The 17,605-nt window shown below is 37.7% G+C and overlaps 1 protein-coding gene across 1 annotated transcript; it reads left to right on the top strand.

Annotated features, from left to right (window-relative positions):
* Positions 1-27: 27 nt before the first annotated feature.
* LOC140940102 (leukocyte receptor cluster member 8 homolog) lies at positions 28-17,031 on the top strand. Its single transcript, XM_073388995.1, has 15 exons — positions 28-191; positions 2,729-3,083; positions 3,839-4,045; positions 4,894-5,071; positions 5,616-5,856; positions 6,945-6,989; positions 7,767-7,910; positions 9,758-10,021; positions 10,636-10,771; positions 11,465-11,557; positions 11,956-12,090; positions 12,348-12,416; positions 13,478-13,607; positions 14,790-14,997; positions 16,263-17,031. Exons 1-15 carry the CDS (start codon positions 145-147, stop codon positions 16,420-16,422), a joined length of 2,412 nt encoding a protein of 803 aa, XP_073245096.1. The 5' UTR covers positions 28-144; the 3' UTR covers positions 16,423-17,031.
* Positions 17,032-17,605: the final 574 nt, after the last annotated feature.

The following is a 17,605-nucleotide window of genomic DNA, read 5'->3' as shown; positions in this document are numbered from 1 at the left end:
CCAAGATACCCATGATGCAACTCCACGAGCTCAATTTTCTTTCTGACGTGATGCGATGAATGCGGTGGAAGACAATTTGTGAGTTTCTGGGCGGAAAATATCGTTATTTTTCGTTTTCATACGAAGACTTAAGTTTTAAGAAAGATGATATCAAGTTGGAATGCAAAGGAACTTGCAGCTGCGGCTAATTGGTCAGTAAATTGTGGAAAATTTTTACGAAACCGTAATACTTTAGGTCTTGGAATTTTGCCAAACATCGTTGTTTTCATACCGGAAACATTACCTACTGTTTTCCTTTGTGGCGTTGGTTTCTTGACTTCTGTCGATTTTTCGGCGTTTATAAAAGCTGACGGATTTAGGCACGCCTGTAAATGTAGGTACTTTTGGTTCAGTAAATGTTTCTTTGTCTATCTATTCTGTCGGACGGTTCATCATCAATATCTTCTGCGGGGAAAACTAGACTGTTAACGCTTTCTCGTCATGGAAATAGTTCACATTTTTGCCCAAATTGTGAATGACGAATTCCCAAGCATATTTTAAACGTCGGTTGAATGTGTGTGAGTTTGAAAAATTTCCCAGAAGTGACATTCTCAGATACCAGATCCCTGCCACGGAAAAAGATCTCCTGATGCCTCTAACATGTCGTGTTGAAATTAAATTTAGAGCAACTACAGAATACAGGGCCATATTTATAAACAGAAGTGGCTCAGTGATTCGCAAGTAATGGTATATAAAGTGGCTCGGTGGTTTGTCATTTGAAAAGGACAGAAAGTGAAACTTCTGGTCCTACAGTAGATGTTGAAAAGATGGGATAAATCATTATCTGGTGGATTAGTATGAAGCCCAGGTTAATTGATCCAACATATTGTTGAAGGAGCATTTTTATAGCCTGTGTGGCAATCTTAATTTAACCCCAGTTAATAATGTCTGCGAATCAGCACCGGGGTGAATAGGATAAAACTCTTTCAAGTGTGGCCATTGTTTTAGTCTAAACACAGTAGCTACACTTGCAAATTACACTTGTAAAAGTTTTATTATATTGACCCCTGATGTCTTTGTTCTGGGCCACCATTGGACTCAGTGAATTACCCGGAATGCATTTTGAATTTTTCTTCAACCTTATCAGCATGTCAACAATCTTGGCATCTTAACAGAGCCAATCATGCCACAAACACAGCTCCTAAGTACATAGTTGAGGACCTAGTACAAGAAATTTGGGTTGATCAAAAATCTGGCTCCTGATTTGGCATTTTGTGGCCTGAGGTTGGTTGTCAAATGACTCTTTTTTTAAACTGCGGATAAAGGTTGTGTTATGCTCAAAAGTCAATTTTCTCTTCAGGGATTTTGCAGAAAAACAAGTCAATGTTAGTTGAGCAGTTTTCTGGATGCTCTAATGAGCTAAAACTTGTCAAAAAGCCATTGACAGGTTGTAAACTTATCCAGGTGCAAAATATTACAGTGGTTACCACCAACACACGCCTTTGAAGGGTTTTTTCTGTCTGGTTAAACCTGAGTTTTCTTGGATGCCAATCAACTGTTTCTATGGTTTTCCATGTGCTCTGACAGAGAAGGTTCTCTCATCGCTGAATGAAGGGCGAATAATTTCGAACGACGACGGCTTTTTATTGCATTCTTTGTTAAAACAACGAGGTCTCTGCGTGCTGAGTGAAATAGCCAAAACATTATCTATAGTTTACGTAACAGTTTTCAGGTTGTTTATTTATTTGATGTATGAAAACACAGGACCCGTGGACGACTGAATTGCCAAGAAGCCAAGCTAGTATAAATTCAAAGAAACAAAAGATATCACACCGAAAAGGGAAAAAGTTTCCTCTGAATGGAGGCTGTTTTTGAAAATGAATTTTACTAGTTATCATTCTTCATGTTATCGAATAGAAACCAGAACTAGCAAGAACTCAGAGGAGTTGCAAGCGATTGAGAAAGCTTATGTGGTTGTAACTTACAGTGTGTAAATATGTCGATAATTTGAGTTTCCTTCGAGAAACACTCAACAAATTCTTTCTCCTCGTAATCTTGACATGAAGCGGTGTCAATATTCTTCCGAGTGCTCAAGAAACGCAGAAAATCTTCTCTAGGCCAACGCGTGAAAAACCATGGTAACGGTTGATTGACGTCCACCAAAACGCAGGTTTGAACCGAAGAAAAAACCCTTTGGGGGCGCGTGTTAGTGGCAACCGCTGTAATTTCCAAAGTCTAGGCTTGAGAAGGAAGCAAAATTTTTGAGATAGTTTTTGGGTTTAAAAGTGACACAGCAGGTTAGACTTTTTCTTTCCTCACCCCTTCTTTTGCTTTTGTTTCGTCAGTGTTTTTCTTTTGCTGGGCAATTAGTAGGCTACATTTTGATGGGAAAAGTTTTTAGGAAAGCTTTCGGGACCTAAGGATTAGAATTAGAGGAAAGGTTCATGGTTAGCTGAACAAGATTTTCATGGGAATTTTTCAGTGCAATGTTATTTTTGTTGTTGTTTACCTTTTTCTCCGGCCTCTGTGACTGAGTCATGTTCGTTGTGATATGGTTTGTAAGATCTCTTCACCCTGCCCAAGGCTGATGACAAAGTTGTCCTTGACTGTTAAAACTGATGAGGTCACAGGTGGTAAGGGTTGAGGATCCACGTAGGTGGTTAGGGGGTGGTTCAAGGGTGAATGTGTAACTTGCAGACAGTACACTACAAGATTTTTCCCATTTTTAATCTGAGATTTCTTATGGCAGGTCTCGTCAGTATCAGGCAACCCCTCCTAGTGGTACCAATGAAAATAATGATAATTCAAGGGCAGTTGATGGCCCCAAACAGGGAGAGACTCCAGAGTGGGAGAGAGCACGCCAAGCCTTGGCTAAAGTCAGCCCTCAGAGTGCCACAAAGTCACCTGTAAAGCCTTCAGTAAACAGTACTGCCAACACAAATAATGCTATGACTTCCAATCAGCAGCAATTTCTGGCATGTCAACAGTACTATCCACAATACTATCAACCGTGGAATGGTTATATGCCTTATGGTTACCCCTATCCAGGATACATGCCAGCATACACAGTCCCTCCTCCTCAACCCACAGCACCACCCCCTCCAGTGAGTAGATTTTTCAGACCTATTTCAAAGTTATGCTAGGTGATTAATTCAATTCAAAGGGGACAGATGGCAAATTTTTGTTGTTGGAGTTACCTATAAGTCGTAACTGTTCATCAGTAAGATGCCTAAAATGTTTTCATTTCCAGAATGGTTTTGGCACCATTTAACCCATTCGCTCCTGGATATTTTGCCGAAAAACGCGTTTTGAAGCTAGTCTGGTGGTTTTCTGGTCACTGTCGTGCTATAAAGGGCTAAAACTGACCACAAACCGGTTTACAGGTCGTACACTTGGCGGCCTTCTGATCCAGATGCAAAACATCACCTTGCGAAGTTCGGGCATGTGCAGAAAGCAAAATTTAGAGATAGTTTTTGGGTTTAAAAGTGACACAGCAGTCTTGACTTTTACTTTTCGCTTTTTCTCCTCCCTTCTTTTTTCCCTTTTCTTGCCTCACTTTTTTTTTCTCTTGCTGGGCATTTAGTAGGCTTCATTTTGGTGGGAAGAGTTTTTAGGAAAGCTTTTAGGATCTTAGGATTAGGTGAAAGGAAAGGTAGGTGGGCAATGGAACAAGATTTTCATGGAGATTTTCAGGTCAATGTCACGATTCTCTGATTTCTGATGCCTAATGGATGCTGTACAAGATTGTTCAGTTCGAAACTTACCACAGTACTGTTACCTCATCCTACCACAGTACTGCGACAGCAGTACTTCAGTTATTTTTCAACACCAGACTGACTCAACATTATTGATGTATTAGGCCTACAAACCATCACCACCACAAGTACCTTCATCAACAGCTAGCCCATTAAACTCCACTGAGAGCAGCAGTTCCTCTACCAGTGAAAAAAATAATCGTGACAACAACTCTTTTAATAATCTCTCACGGGAAAACAGTCTTCAGTCAAGACAACCATGGCAAGCTAGAAAACAGCACCACTCACCATTTCCTCAACAACAAGATAAGGTTAGACCTTCGCTGAAAATTACTGTGTAAAATAATGTTTTATGTAAGAGCTGAATGTTGTTACCTTGGAAATTTGTGTTAAGAAAGTGGCACATTTTTCCTTAGTCTCTACATGTTTTACCAGAAGTCTTAAAGACTAAGACACATGTGGAAACACAAATTTTAGGAAAATTTTTGTATTTTTGTGGTCAACTCTCTGCAGTTATGTTGTAAGTCTTAAAGTAAGAGAAACAATATTTATTTTGAAGGCGACATGCAAAATACTGTATGATTAAGTTTGCAGACAAGGAGAGTGTTTGATGCACCATTCATTGCATGTCATTAAATCAGTTTTAGTTTACTATTTTCTGGTTAAAAAAAGGGGTGTTGATGGTCATCAGTTTACTGTGACATGAAGATGAAGCATGACCTGTTGCATCAAAGAATATTATTTCTTTGACTTGAAGGCCAGATGGGAAATACTGTATAAGTCAGTTTGTAAACAAAAAGAGTTTATAATTTTGAAGTCATTGCATGTCATTATATTAGTATATACATTTATCTCTCTGTTATTTTATAAGTTTTTAGTCAAAGTTCAAAAAAGAAGTAAATGTATTTTTTGGATATAATGATGTGTTTCAGGAAGATTGTAATATTAGATTATGCTCAGTTACCCTCCAGTGAAAAAACAAGACTTAAATAAATTATTAATAGTGATTGCTGCATAGATTATTTCTAGTATTGATCAGGGCAAAAATAGAATCCCTAGTGGCTTATTTCCCCACCTACTTGTTGTATTTACCTAGCAACTTGAAATCTTAAAGACAGCCCTGATTGCTTATCTAACTTTATTTTTTTCTGTCATTCAGGAGTTCATCAATAGGGATCAGGAAAACAGACGTGACTCTCAGTTGCCCCCACGACCTGTTTTTGTACCGCGTCAACAACGCAATTCTTATGCTGATGCTGTCAAACAGAACAATGAAAACAGCAACACTAGTGGCAAACAATTTTGGAAACAGTCAAATCAACAAAAGTGGACTCAAGGCTAGTAAATTACATGTGATGTGTTATGTTTCATAAATCTGGGCAGAAGGTTGCTTTTACCTATTCAAATAATTATTCATTATAAGTTCTATACTTTATCTTGTTGTGAAGCTAACAAAGTCACCATCTGAATGTAATTGGTATCAATACTTAAAGTTACTTATGCTTGCCACTATATTTACATTTTCTCTTGTCAAATTTAGCAGTGTTGCTTTGTGTCTGGCATGTAAGCAGAGAAAACTTTTGTGGTTTGAGGTGAACCAAACAACTAACTTGGCTTTTAGTTAACCCTTTAAGCCCCAATATCCAGACTGAAATTCTCTAAACTGAATGCAATACATTTGCTTAAAGAATTAGTTGAGAGAATTTGACAAAGGATCATACAAATTGCCCCTTAAGTGATCACTAAATAATAATTCTCATTACGTTTCCTTATGATTTTGTATTGTTATTGTTAGGAGAAAATAATTGATGTGGTCACTTGAGGGTCTTTAAGGTTAAGTGTCCAACTATAAATGTAACAAAATAGTATCTCTTATTGCAGGTGGAAATGTGAATAACAATAATTCGCCTTCAACAAATGCAAGGAAGTTCAGACCATCATTTGAGGGAGAAGGTGGTCAGGCCCAGGATGGCCGCCACAGCCCCTCTAGCCGTACAGAGCCTGCTGAACAAACCTATGGAAACTGGAGGCAACAGCCACAGCAACAGCAGCAACGGCACCAGTCACCACCACCTCAGAGAAGACCAAGACAAGAAAAACCCACCCATGAAAAAGAGAACAGGTTGGTGTAGGTTGTTTTGACTCTCAGAAGCCTTTGCTACTTCTACTGATTTGCATTAGCAGTTGACATGGCCATACAAGTAGGACAGTGGTAGTTTTTACACTAAAGCCTAAATAAGCTAAGAAATATTTCAAGACAAGGAAATTTTAATTACGTCAAGTGAAATAAAGCATCACACGCAACCTATTCTCTTGACTTCGGGTTAACTTAAGCTATTTTCCCACGCAACATAATTAAGATTTTTTGACATGTTTCACCTTTCTCAAAGCTCAAGAAACCACAAGTCAGCTAAGTTGGTCATAAGGATGGTTTTCAAGTCACTTGAAACTTTCTTGAATCTTTTCAACTTTAATGAGATGCAAAGTAAAGTTATTTGAGATTTTACTTAGGCCTTCACACACGCATTTTTGATTAAGTAGAACTTAGCTGCTCTTAAGTCTTACATAGCAGCCTAGTGTAAAGACAATTTTTTCCCCTTTTGTTGTTTTTGATCTGTACAAACACAGTCTAGGAGACCTTACAGGATGATGTAAAAAATTATGAAAAAGTGTCATAATGTCCTTAAAGAAGCAGACTTTAATTTTCGAGTGTATAACCATTTTTCAGTGCTCACATGTTTTTCTGTTCATTAAAGAAGGCTAATACAGGCAAAATGTCTGCTTCTTTAAAGACAGTTATACCTTTTTTAAAAAGTTTTTTACAGCATCACCCTGTAAGTTATCTTACTGCAAGTGTCATGCATCACAAAACCGTTTTTCCATTCACCCTTAACACAGGAGTCTAATGCCTAGCTCTACCCTGCCCCAGCAGTGTAGAACTACATGTTATACAGTACTGTGCAAAAGAAATGAGAGTGTGAACTTTCGTTTCACGAAACGAAAGTTCGCAGCACGAGCTAAAATAGCATTGTGGAATTTCGAGATAGCTTCCCGAAATTTCGCATCATTAACAAAATTTCAGTTTGTGTTAAACAATATTTTGTTGCGAAATTTCGGCAAACTTCCCTCTCATTACTTTTGCACAGTGCTGTAAGGTAAAGGTCTGTAATATCTTGGATTGTGTCGTCTAATAACAGCCTTTTTTTCCAGGGATGAAACTTCTCTCTCAGCACAAGAGTGGCCACCAAGTTTGAGGTGCTTATTAGTTCATACAAAATGAAATTTTGTCTTACTTTAACAGTTTAGCAGTACAAAAGACAACAAGTATTGACAGGAGAACCCTGAACAGGAAACTACATCCCTCACTGACAGTTATTTTAAGTTCATGATAGAAATTAAGCAGCTAATAAAAACATAAAATAATGCATAATCAAGTGGAAAATAAATTATGTAAAATATTAAACTAGAAATGTAATTTGAGTAAGAAAAATAAATTCAGAGAAAGAGAATGTAGTAATATTCTTCATGTAGCACATTCCATTCAACTTTAGGAACCTAGAACCATGCATCAAATTAAAGCCTATAGAGCTGGCTACAATAATGTTAATGATAATGTGAATAATGATAATGATAATGATGAAAAATAAAAAATGATAAAAAAGACAAAAATGATACTAACAGTCATCATAGCTTACCTAACATTTTGTAAAAGAATGCAATTGTTGAGGTTTTGTTGACTTTTGGATGTGAGCATCTGAGTAAGTCTTTATAATGTGGAACTCAAAACAAGTCAGTGATAATATTTACACCAAATTAATGAAATGTTGATTTGAAGGTATCTGGGTGATGCAAAGACCAGTGTTTTTGCATTTGCTTCATGTTTTTCTCCCCTGATGTTAAAAAAAATTACCAGTAAAATATCTTTTGTGAGAAAAGGTTTTTTGTTTTTGGTTTTGTTTTTGTCTTTTATTTGTTTAAATAATTTTTTAGCATTGAGATTTTACTATCTCTTGTTTTCATTGTTGTTTTCAGGGAGTATGTACAGAGAGCATTTGAAAAGTGTGAAACAGAGGATGATAAAGATCAAACAGAGCAGTTTCTGAAGAATATGTTAACATCAGCATTTAAAGATGGCACTGCCTGGGTAGTTGACTGGGACAAGGAGCCCTTACCCAGGTAAGGGCTGAGGAAAACAAAAAGAAAAGAGAGTGAAAATTATGTCCCTTGATTAGGTCAAACCCCCTTGGGAATAAATCTGCAAGCCTGGTTGTTCAGAAGTTGGATTGCATTATCCAGTGGATAAGTGTTAAGAAAACCAATAATCCACTAGATAGTGAATTATCTGGGGATGAAGAACATCATCTACCTTTGGAACAAAAAATGGGGGCCTGGATAATAATTATTTATAGTCTAAAGCGGGCTCAATTGAGTATGAAGAGTGTGACAATTATAACAAACTCACAGATGATTGTGGAAAATTTTAGACATCAAGGACTCGCTCATCATGTTTTGTATCCTCAGGTGGTTCATAGTAGCCTTTAAAGGGGCTATGTTACCCCACACGCATGCGCGAGCCAATGAAAACAAACTTGAAAAAGTCGGGCCGACTTTTTCAAGTTCTGTCGGAGATTTTGGAAGGATGTTTTTATCTGTCTAAATCTCAGCCATCATTCGATAGTTAGCGAAGTTTTGTATTAAGAATCGTTCTGTGGTGATTACAGAATAATTTTTTGGCGTTATTTTGAAATTGTTTGCCTGTGGAAGGTTTTTACGTGGATTTACTGTGTCTTCTTATCAGCGGCTGTTGTAATGGCAGAGTTAATGACGGCTACTCCACAATGAGTGATGGAATCTTTGATGGAATCTTCGCTATAGTTCACATAACCTTTCTATTGAGTTATTTTAGAGGCTGCTGGCTCTTGGATTTTTCTTGTGCTCAAAGTATGTGGACATATAATGAAGCGGCTATCGAGTTGGCGGCGGCCGTTTTTTGTAAACGATTACAAGAGCATCAGGCCATGAGTTTCGTGACGAAACTAAACTCCTGGTGAAGGAAACATTATAAAATTTGGCTAGATTCCTTCTTGTATTTATCTGGATTCACAGCAAAGATAAACACGACCGTTTGCTCGTCCAGATTGTTCTAAACAGACTTAGAGAGGCACCTTAGTATGAGTTAGATCCTGTAAATGCCATGTTTTTGAACTGTTTGTGTTCGAGCATATTAATATTTTTGGAAAATAGCAGAGTTTACTTTCCCTTTTTATCAACGGACTGCTTATAGTGGAGTAGTATACGAATGATGCTTGGTTCTGTTTTTCTCGACGTCGCAGTGATTCGGCACGAACAATTTTGCGCGGTAATGTATGTTTCCCTTAGATCAAAACAAAGACTTGATGTCTCTTGTTCTATCAGCATCTAAATTATAAAATCACTAGCGACAGACAAGTCTAGTTGTTAATGATTTGAAACAGTCTTGGTCTTTATCTTCGGTCTAGCGTCTTTTGTAGCTTGTTTGTAAAATACAACTTCGATTTATTTTGTTGAATAAGACAATATGTTGTTGTTGAATTTTTGTTTGCGCTCTATTTTATGAATGGCATGCGTTTTTACTTCAAAACTACAAGTAAAATTGTCGTCACAATTTTATTCTTGATCTAGCATAACCAGAGAAGAAACGTTCCGTAAATTCTATCGAAATATCCCTTATCTAAACCCATTTCGCTTGTTAACCTCTCTGGACATGACAGAGAAGATGGAGAAAGTCACGCGTTAAAAACAATAGAATTTTGACAGTTGAAAGTAATTTGCATAACCTCAGAGCGCATGCTCTCCAGCTGACATAGCCCCCTTAACAAAATAATGTGTGTGAAATCCCAGTTCAAACAATTTTTCTGGTTTCAATGATCTTTTTCTGGGGTAAAATTCTCAGCTCTAAGCAAGGAAGTTCGTTGTTAAAATTTGCATAACTTTTAGTTTAACGGGTTGTGGTTGTAATTTTAATTTCTTTGCCCTGGTTATAGCCTGAAAAGATCACCTCATGAGGAGAAAAAACTGCCTAGATGGCATCCCTCACGAAGACGGTCCCCACCTTCCAATAGAAGAAGAAAAGAAAGAAGCAGAAGTCTATCACGCTCCAGGAGTCGCAGTAGGAGTAGGAGCAGAAGTAGAAGTGTTAGTCCAGAAAATAAGCCAAGATCAAAGGCTTTTGATCCAAAAAGGCTTGGAAAGAAATCACCAAAACCTAAAGGAAAGGGAGTAAAAGCCCAGAAAGGAAAAAAGAAAGGGTGAGCAGTTAATGTGTATAGCTGTCACTAGACTCACTGGCAATTTCTCTATGCCATGCTGCATACAAAGCTGTACTTTTATTCTAATACTTGGAATGGCTAGTAATTTGGTATAGGTAACCACTTGAATTTAAGTGCATTAAGTGGTTTGTGCTGCTCATGGTTACCAACAAAAATTAAAATGGCTTATTTTTTTTCCAAGTTGGATATCACATTAATTTTGTTGTATTTTTTAATAAATAGTGAGGTACTGTATGAATATTAGTGAACTTATGCAATAGGACGCGAGAGGAAAGAGGACGGCAAACCTTGTATGAAAAGTGAGACAATAATTTTGTTCGTAAAAACTTTTCGCCAATCTTCAAACAGATCTTTAAACAGATCTTTTTTGTAAAAGACCAGAAAACATAAATATTAATTAAAGATCATGACAAAACACGCTAGAAATAGCCCTGTCACATTTGTCACACCCAAGCGTTTTGCTGTCCTTTTCTTTCTGCCATCCTGTTGTGTAAACTCACTAATATTTCTTTCCTCCTACAATCAGTCAAAACAATTGGCCCTTTAAAAATAATGTTTCCAAATGCGACTAAGTGGGTTTCTTTTATTTCTAGACAACAAATACTATATAATGCAGCTGCTGATCCAGAAGCGCAACAAAAAATCCAGAAACGTGCAGAACGGTTCAAGGCATGTTTAAATTCGCAACGTTCCTCTACCCCAACTCTTCTGACCACAATCCAGTCTATGGTAGGGATTCTATCATAATGTGAATTCTATTGCTAGATTTGACATGTGGTAGTTGTGTTTTACTGCAAGGGCTAATGGCAATGTTAGAAATGGTGACTCTTTGTTAATTTACATGTAATTGAATTTAATTTACATTACAGTATATTTCCCCTTTTTCTGCATTGTCTTCATGTGATTTTTGTTTCTTTTGTTAATGCTTAATTCCTCGAAATGCCACAAGGTGGCAGTCCTGTTTGTTTGGAATGGCTTACTGTGATTTAGGGCTCAGCTGCCTTTCTGTTAAAAGTCAAGTTTAAGTACTTAAATCTGTAGAAGTTTTAGGTCGTACAAAAAATAATAGAAAAAGAGAACCAAGGCCTACACTATAGTATTGATAATGATTTTAGAGGCTTTCTCTTCTGTTCCATTCACACCCAACCTGAAACATAATCAATTAGTTATTCAATCGTAAAAGTTGTCTACCAATTCTTGTCTATATAATTAATTATGTTAACATAATTAAGGTAGAAATCCTTTGTTGAGTTCATACAAGTATAAATCCTTATGACTTTGATTGTTTGTGTCCCAGGTTGTTCTTTTTTTCTTATTTTACTTTTTGTTAAAACTGTTGTTAGCAAGTATGGAGGGGGTTAGCTGTATTGGAATGTTATGATGCGAGAAATATTTTTGGTGCTTTTCAAATGTAACTTACAGACATTTGAAGATGGTGAAGAAATGGACTGGAGTAAATACCATGTGGTTGGCACCTGTCAAGACCTTGAAAAGCCTTACCTCAGGCTTACTTCGGTAAGTTTGTTCTTTTATTGCAATTGTAAAATGCAGGCCAAGTCTACTGGATAAGGAATATTTTTAGTGCTTAGTGGTTACAATGATTTTATCCCCAAGGAAGTTTATGCTGTTGTTTGTTTAGGCCCAAAACTTTGTTGAAATTGCTCTCTTTGTCCCAGGCCTTGGGAAGAACAACTTAATGACTCAAAATGGGGCATCTTGGTGGTGCTTCAGTCATCTAAACCTCTCAAAGAGTCTGTCAAAATTTGTTGATTAGGGATTATTAGTTCACTAACTACTTCTTCGTGGAGCCATTGTTGTTACCCGTATTCAGGTGGATATAATTTAGCACTATTTTAAATTCTTATTTTGAATACTAAAAGGACAATATTGAAGTATGTGAGGTATTTTTGCAGGCACCTGATCCATCCACTGTTCGCCCTGTGGAAGTACTCACTAAATCTATGGAACTTATAAAAAATGACTGGAAGAATAAACAGGACTATGTTTATGCATGCGAGCAGCTCAAGTCTGTTCGTCAAGATCTTACGGTATAAGAGCTTTTCATTTTTTTTTTCTTTAATTTTACTTTGTCATTAACCAGAATGTTATTTTGAAAATTGTAAAGTCTTAGGGCACTGTATGTACTGTAAAGCCATTGTAGTTATTCCCATTGTTTTATTCATGCTGGTTCTATTACAGCATCAATAGTACATTTCATTAGCCTGTTTATAGTAATATACATGTACATTAACTTGCCATGTTTATATAAGTGACAATATTATTTTTTTGTTATTACTGTCATCAGGTTCAAGGGATCAGAGACTCATTCACAGTTCAAGTTTATGAGACTCATGCTAGGATAGCCTTGGAAAAGGTATGCAGTTCACCTCAGTTGCTTGAATTAATGATCATGTAAACAAGTTCACTTTTATTTTTAAGACTCCATTGTTTCTCTATTTGAATATTTATTATTTAATAGAAGATGCATTTACTGTAGTTATTATGGGTGCGTACATGTAAGTGTAGAAGGAAGAAGTAAACTAAGCCAAAATTATGATATGAAAAACTTGTTTGTCTTACAGCTGTTTCGGATAAGACGCAACTTGCATTGTCAAAAACGTTTCAGAAGTTTGGGTTTTCTTCAGTGTCAATCAAACCATTATCATAGCATCCAATCCTTGCTTGTCAAATAAAGGCAGCAATAACGAGCAGAAGCTGCAAATTAAAATGTTGGCGGGAATGCACCGATTTGTTTTTACCCTCCCATATCTGCGTTTCTTCTGGATTTGGAAGCTCTATGCCATGTTTCAGTAAGGAGGCAAAAAAACGTCGGAGCTAAAATGTGAAAAGTTTACATCACGCAACAGAACATCAAAGCACAAATCCTTACGATTGCCGAGGCACAGAGCGGGAAGACCTACCTTGCTTTTCAAAAACATGTGAACTCTAAAGTTCAAAGCAACGAACACACACAAAATGGATCGTAATCCACCAGTCACAAATCACAAACCATGACCTTTTGAACCTTTGGAAGTAAAATTCTGTTTCTTAAGAGGTCCGCTAGAAAGCACCAAGCCCTCAGACTTTGATGGACGTTGCAGAAAACCTCAAAACATAAAGACATTTTTGACACGGCAGGTCATGTGTTATCTGAAACAGCTGTGAATTAAAGTAATTGGGAAAGCTGCTAATTTTATTTCCTGGGGACAAAATATTTTTTTGTCGTGGTTATTGGTCTAAAATGAATTTGTTGTGAAATTGTAAAGCAGTACTTTGTTTGGCATGAAATTTACTTGCCTTATCACAGATATTTTGTTTTCGAGTGACCTCTCTGTGTCTCCCAGAGATTTCATGCTTTCTGTATTGTGGCATAAGTTAGTTTGTAAGCTTAGAAAGGATGAGACCATGTTTACAGCATGAGTTTCAATATTGCAGGGAGATCGTGAAGAGTTCAACCAGTGTCAGACACAGCTGAAAGCCCTATATGCAGAGAAACTGCCGGGAAGTATTCTAGAGTTCACTGCTTACAGACTACTCTACTATATACTGACAAGAAATAACTTGGGTATCCTTATGTTAACTGATGCATAAATCTTTTTCTTATTTACATGTACTGTATGGGTAATTCTGTATTTGGTTTTATGCTGTGTTCTTATGTATTCAGTGAGGCAAAGGATCAAAACACCATTTGGTTACTTTGTTACTGTGGAAAAGTAATAGTTAGACCTTACCTTGTGCACCCATACCTATCACAACTTTTTTACTGGCATCTGGCCACGGTTGTTCAAACGTTGGATAGAGCTATCCACCAGATAAATCACAAAGCAGTGAATAAGCATTAGGGAAAACAATTGCGTTATCCAGTGGATAGAGATTTATCCATTGGATAGTGTTATCCACCTTTTGAACAACTGGGGCCTGTTGTCTACGACCTGATACACTAGAAGCCTACTTGTTTTTCCTTCTGTCTTAACCTTGCCTTGAGTGTATATGTATTTTTTTTGTGGGGTGGGGGGGGAGGGGGGGCGTGGAACACTCAGTAGTTTAATTCTGCAGTCGCTGTCTTTGATTTTGAAAGTAGAAATAGATGGGTAGAGTAGTAATTGCAGTCAGAAGGGTTGTCGTAAGGAGAAAAGTGAAAGTGAGCGAAGAAGGAGGGTTTAAGAGTTACCCCCTTCCCTTCCCCTTCACCCCTGTTAAGTTAGGTACCACAGCCTGAAGAAATTCGACTGTTTGTGTACCCTGTAGAAACAGATGTACTGCAGGATAGTCATTACATAATGTTTCTAACTTTAAGAAGTTATTACTTTGTAGGAGGGTTTTTAAATAGCAGCCGGCAGATCAACTGAATGAGATGCTGTGCAGGGTGTAAAGAAAGCCAATTTTACAGCTTGCCTGAATAGCATAGTAGCATGTACTAGCCTAAAAGCCATTTCAACAAGCCCCCCCCCCCCCCCCCCCCAAAAAAAAAAAAAAAAAAAATTACTGTTCTTCTCTAATTAAAATTCTCCACAGAGAATTTCACTTTCCCATCGGGCAAGTTAAGAACAGAATTCACTAGCACTATAGCAAAATCCACTTTTCCTGGGCTATTGGACACCACTTTCTTTTCATCCTGCTATGGTAACATGAGCTGGTTAATCTCACGACCCAACATTTTAATCCTATATTTTGTGTAGTAATTAAATTATTGTTTTGTTCATTGCGCAATAGTAGAAAAATACACTGTTCCTTAACTGTAAAACAGACCTGACCACTGCTTTAGCACATTTGACAACAGAGGAGAAAGCTGACCCGGCAATAAGACATGCTTTATTAATACGTTCAGCTTGGGCTTTGTCTAACTATCACACTTTTTTCCAGCTGTATTTGAGTGCACCCAACATGTCAGGCTATCTATTAGATCTCTTTGTCCAGCGTGAGAGGGTTCAAGCACTCAAGGCCATGGTTAAATCGTGGGTTGTTTTTGTTCTTCATTTATTGGGGCATTTGATGATCTGTTCATATGCACTGTTTCATTCCGAGAAGAAAATGTTTCTTGGCTTTTGTAAAATTCGGAAGTTAATGTTGTAAAAATGTTTATTTGTTGACCAAACATTTAATATGCAGTGGTAAATGAACCGATCCCCAAAGTTATGCCCCAGGCCCCAGTTGTTCAAACGCTGTATAGTGCTATCCGCCAGGCCCAGTTGGTCAAACGTTGGATAGCGTTATCCACCGGACAAATCACTATCCGGCGGATAAGTATTACGGAAATCAATCACGCCATCCGCTGGATAGTAATTTATCCGGGGGATAGCGCTATCCAACGTTTGAACAACTGGGGCCAGTTTAAATCACTATCCAGTGGATAAGTATTTCGGAAACCAATTGTGCTATCCACTGGATAGTGATTTATCAAGTGGAAAGCATTATCCACCTTTCGAATAACCGGGGGTAGGTGGTGAGACTCACAAGGCTTTTTACAGTATAACTTAGATATTCTTTAGTATTGTCCTATTATTTTGCAGCACGTTCTGAGTGCAAACAATACTATAGCGTATCTTGTTATCTTGAAAGTTTTGTCTGTTAGAGTGGTTTTCGTTTTGTGTGATTTTTAGAACTGGTAGTCTTATGCACCCATATAAATTAATTAGTTGATGTTAGTGTATTATGTAACTGTCATCATGGTAACTGTTTTCTTAGAAAGCTGCTCAACACCATCGCTTTGAGTAATGTTCATTATTATTAATCCTATTATTATTATTATTATTGTTATTATTATTATTTGTTTCTGGATCATGTTACTTGTGTTACCCCAAGGTATAAGTCCGAGTATTCTCAGTTACTGGTGGCGCTAATCTCTGCACATTTTATTACTTTGTGGTTTTGGAGACAGGAGAGGAGGGAGGGAGAGGGCGGGATAGCCAGGAAACCAATCGACAGCTAGAATACATACGCACTTGATCTACACACTTGGCATGTCTAATTTTATAATGTGCGGCTGTAACCTCCGAACATACTGGTAATGAAGGGTTTGAAATTTAGTGTTGATCAAAAGTTCCGATATTCGGAATTCTGTTAATGATACTCTGGGCTGTGAGTTACTATAGGTAGCCAAGTAGTCAACATGGTGGGTACGGTTTTTATGTGTCTATTGTTTTACTAACTTGTGTTGTTTTGCTTTCTTTCTTGCTTGACCCTGTGTTCCTCGTCCTGTGCTCTGACACGACTGATGTAGGTATCGCCCCTCAATAGCTGTCTCCTTCGTTGAATCTGAGTTAGGTTTCACTGAAGATGAGCAGTGTCTCAAGTTCTTACAAGATCTTGGCGTTGTCCTGACCCAAGATGGTACCAAGATCGATTGCAAGCAGTCCCAGGGGATCCTCGCGGCCAGCTGACCCGTCCCGAATCGACCCAAGCCGACTCGTCCCGACAAGTCATCAGATAGCATTTATTAGGGAAATGCAATTAAGTTTCAAGCGAATGTGTAGTAGGCTTCGTCTTCGTATTGCCCACTTCGTATTTGCTAATAGGTTTTTTTATGGTATGGGAAAGAATAGCACTATTATAATTATAGAAATATTTAGGTTTTCTAATTTATCTGTGTAAATACTTTTTGAGCTAACAACTCGCAACGTCTTTTACGCGAGTGATTATGTACTATAATCTCTTTAAATGTCCTTCAAGAGTAGCAGTCGAGCCACGAAGTTTGGATATTTACGTGTAAAGAGCGGGTTCTCTGTTGCTGATGCTGCTGTTTCTGTTGTTGCTGCTGCCGCTGTTACAACGCTGTACGTTATTGCTGTCGATAGATGTCTCCTCAGTTTTGTCAGCCTTTCTCTCTTGCAGGCCTCATCCGCCGACAGACAGCAAGAAAGATGTTGAAGCTCGACTCACAAGATGGCCCACCGGTCTGTATACCAAACGTTCAACCAATAAATAGTAAATGAGTGAACTTTGAAGTCGTGATTTATTGGTAAATAAATTAGAGTTTTTTTGAAACCTAACCACTTCAGTTCGTTTCGATAATTCTGTGCGTTCTTCCTTTAGCATAGTCCATGTCAATTCGTCTGAACTCCACAATAGGGCCATTTATACGAGGAAAAATAAGACGCGAACTTTCCGTATAGTACGCATGCGTTAATTTTTGGCGGGAAAATTATCGCTTGCCCCGCAGCGGACTGGCAGGCTACTGGCGGGAAAAAGTTGTTTACATAACGCGTTTTCGTTTTCTTGTGTCTTTTCTTGTCTATTTTGCTTTATTTTTTTCTTCGCTCAATTACAATGAGCTCTCCGTTAAAAGGCAAAAAGAAACTCTTAGTCCTTCGCGGAGGACAAGGATTTCTTGTTATTATGCAAGGAGAAGGCGATAGCAGACCTCCTGGACAAATGCTTGACATCTGCTGGTGTAAGTAGACCCTTTTTAACTTTAAACTATCTCAATTTGTATTTACTCATCAAATTGCTTTCTTCGTACACTTAAAAAGTAAGTTCAGTTCATTCACATGAAAACGAGTGAAGAACAGAAATAAGACGCGAACCATTTATACGAGCTGTTTTCGTCTCAGATAAGACATGCTC

Source organism: Porites lutea, chromosome 6 (genome assembly GCF_958299795.1).
Source record: "Porites lutea chromosome 6, jaPorLute2.1, whole genome shotgun sequence".
Taxonomy (NCBI): domain Eukaryota; kingdom Metazoa; phylum Cnidaria; class Anthozoa; order Scleractinia; family Poritidae; genus Porites; species Porites lutea.
The sequence above is the reverse complement of the archived record's forward strand: the minus strand, read 5'-3'. Positions and strand labels throughout refer to the sequence as shown.

Bases quoted from the DNA above. Each gene is read 5' to 3' on its own strand.
- LOC140940102 (XM_073388995.1), top strand. From the start codon at position 145: ATGATATCAAGTTGGAATGCAAAGGAACTTGCAGCTGCGGCTAATTG. The intron at 10,022-10,635 runs GTGAGCAGTTAA...TTTTATTTCTAG, and splicing joins CAGAAAGGAAAAAAGAAAGG to ACAACAAATACTATATAATG. The intron at 10,772-11,464 runs GTAGGGATTCTA...TGTAACTTACAG, and splicing joins TGACCACAATCCAGTCTATG to ACATTTGAAGATGGTGAAGA.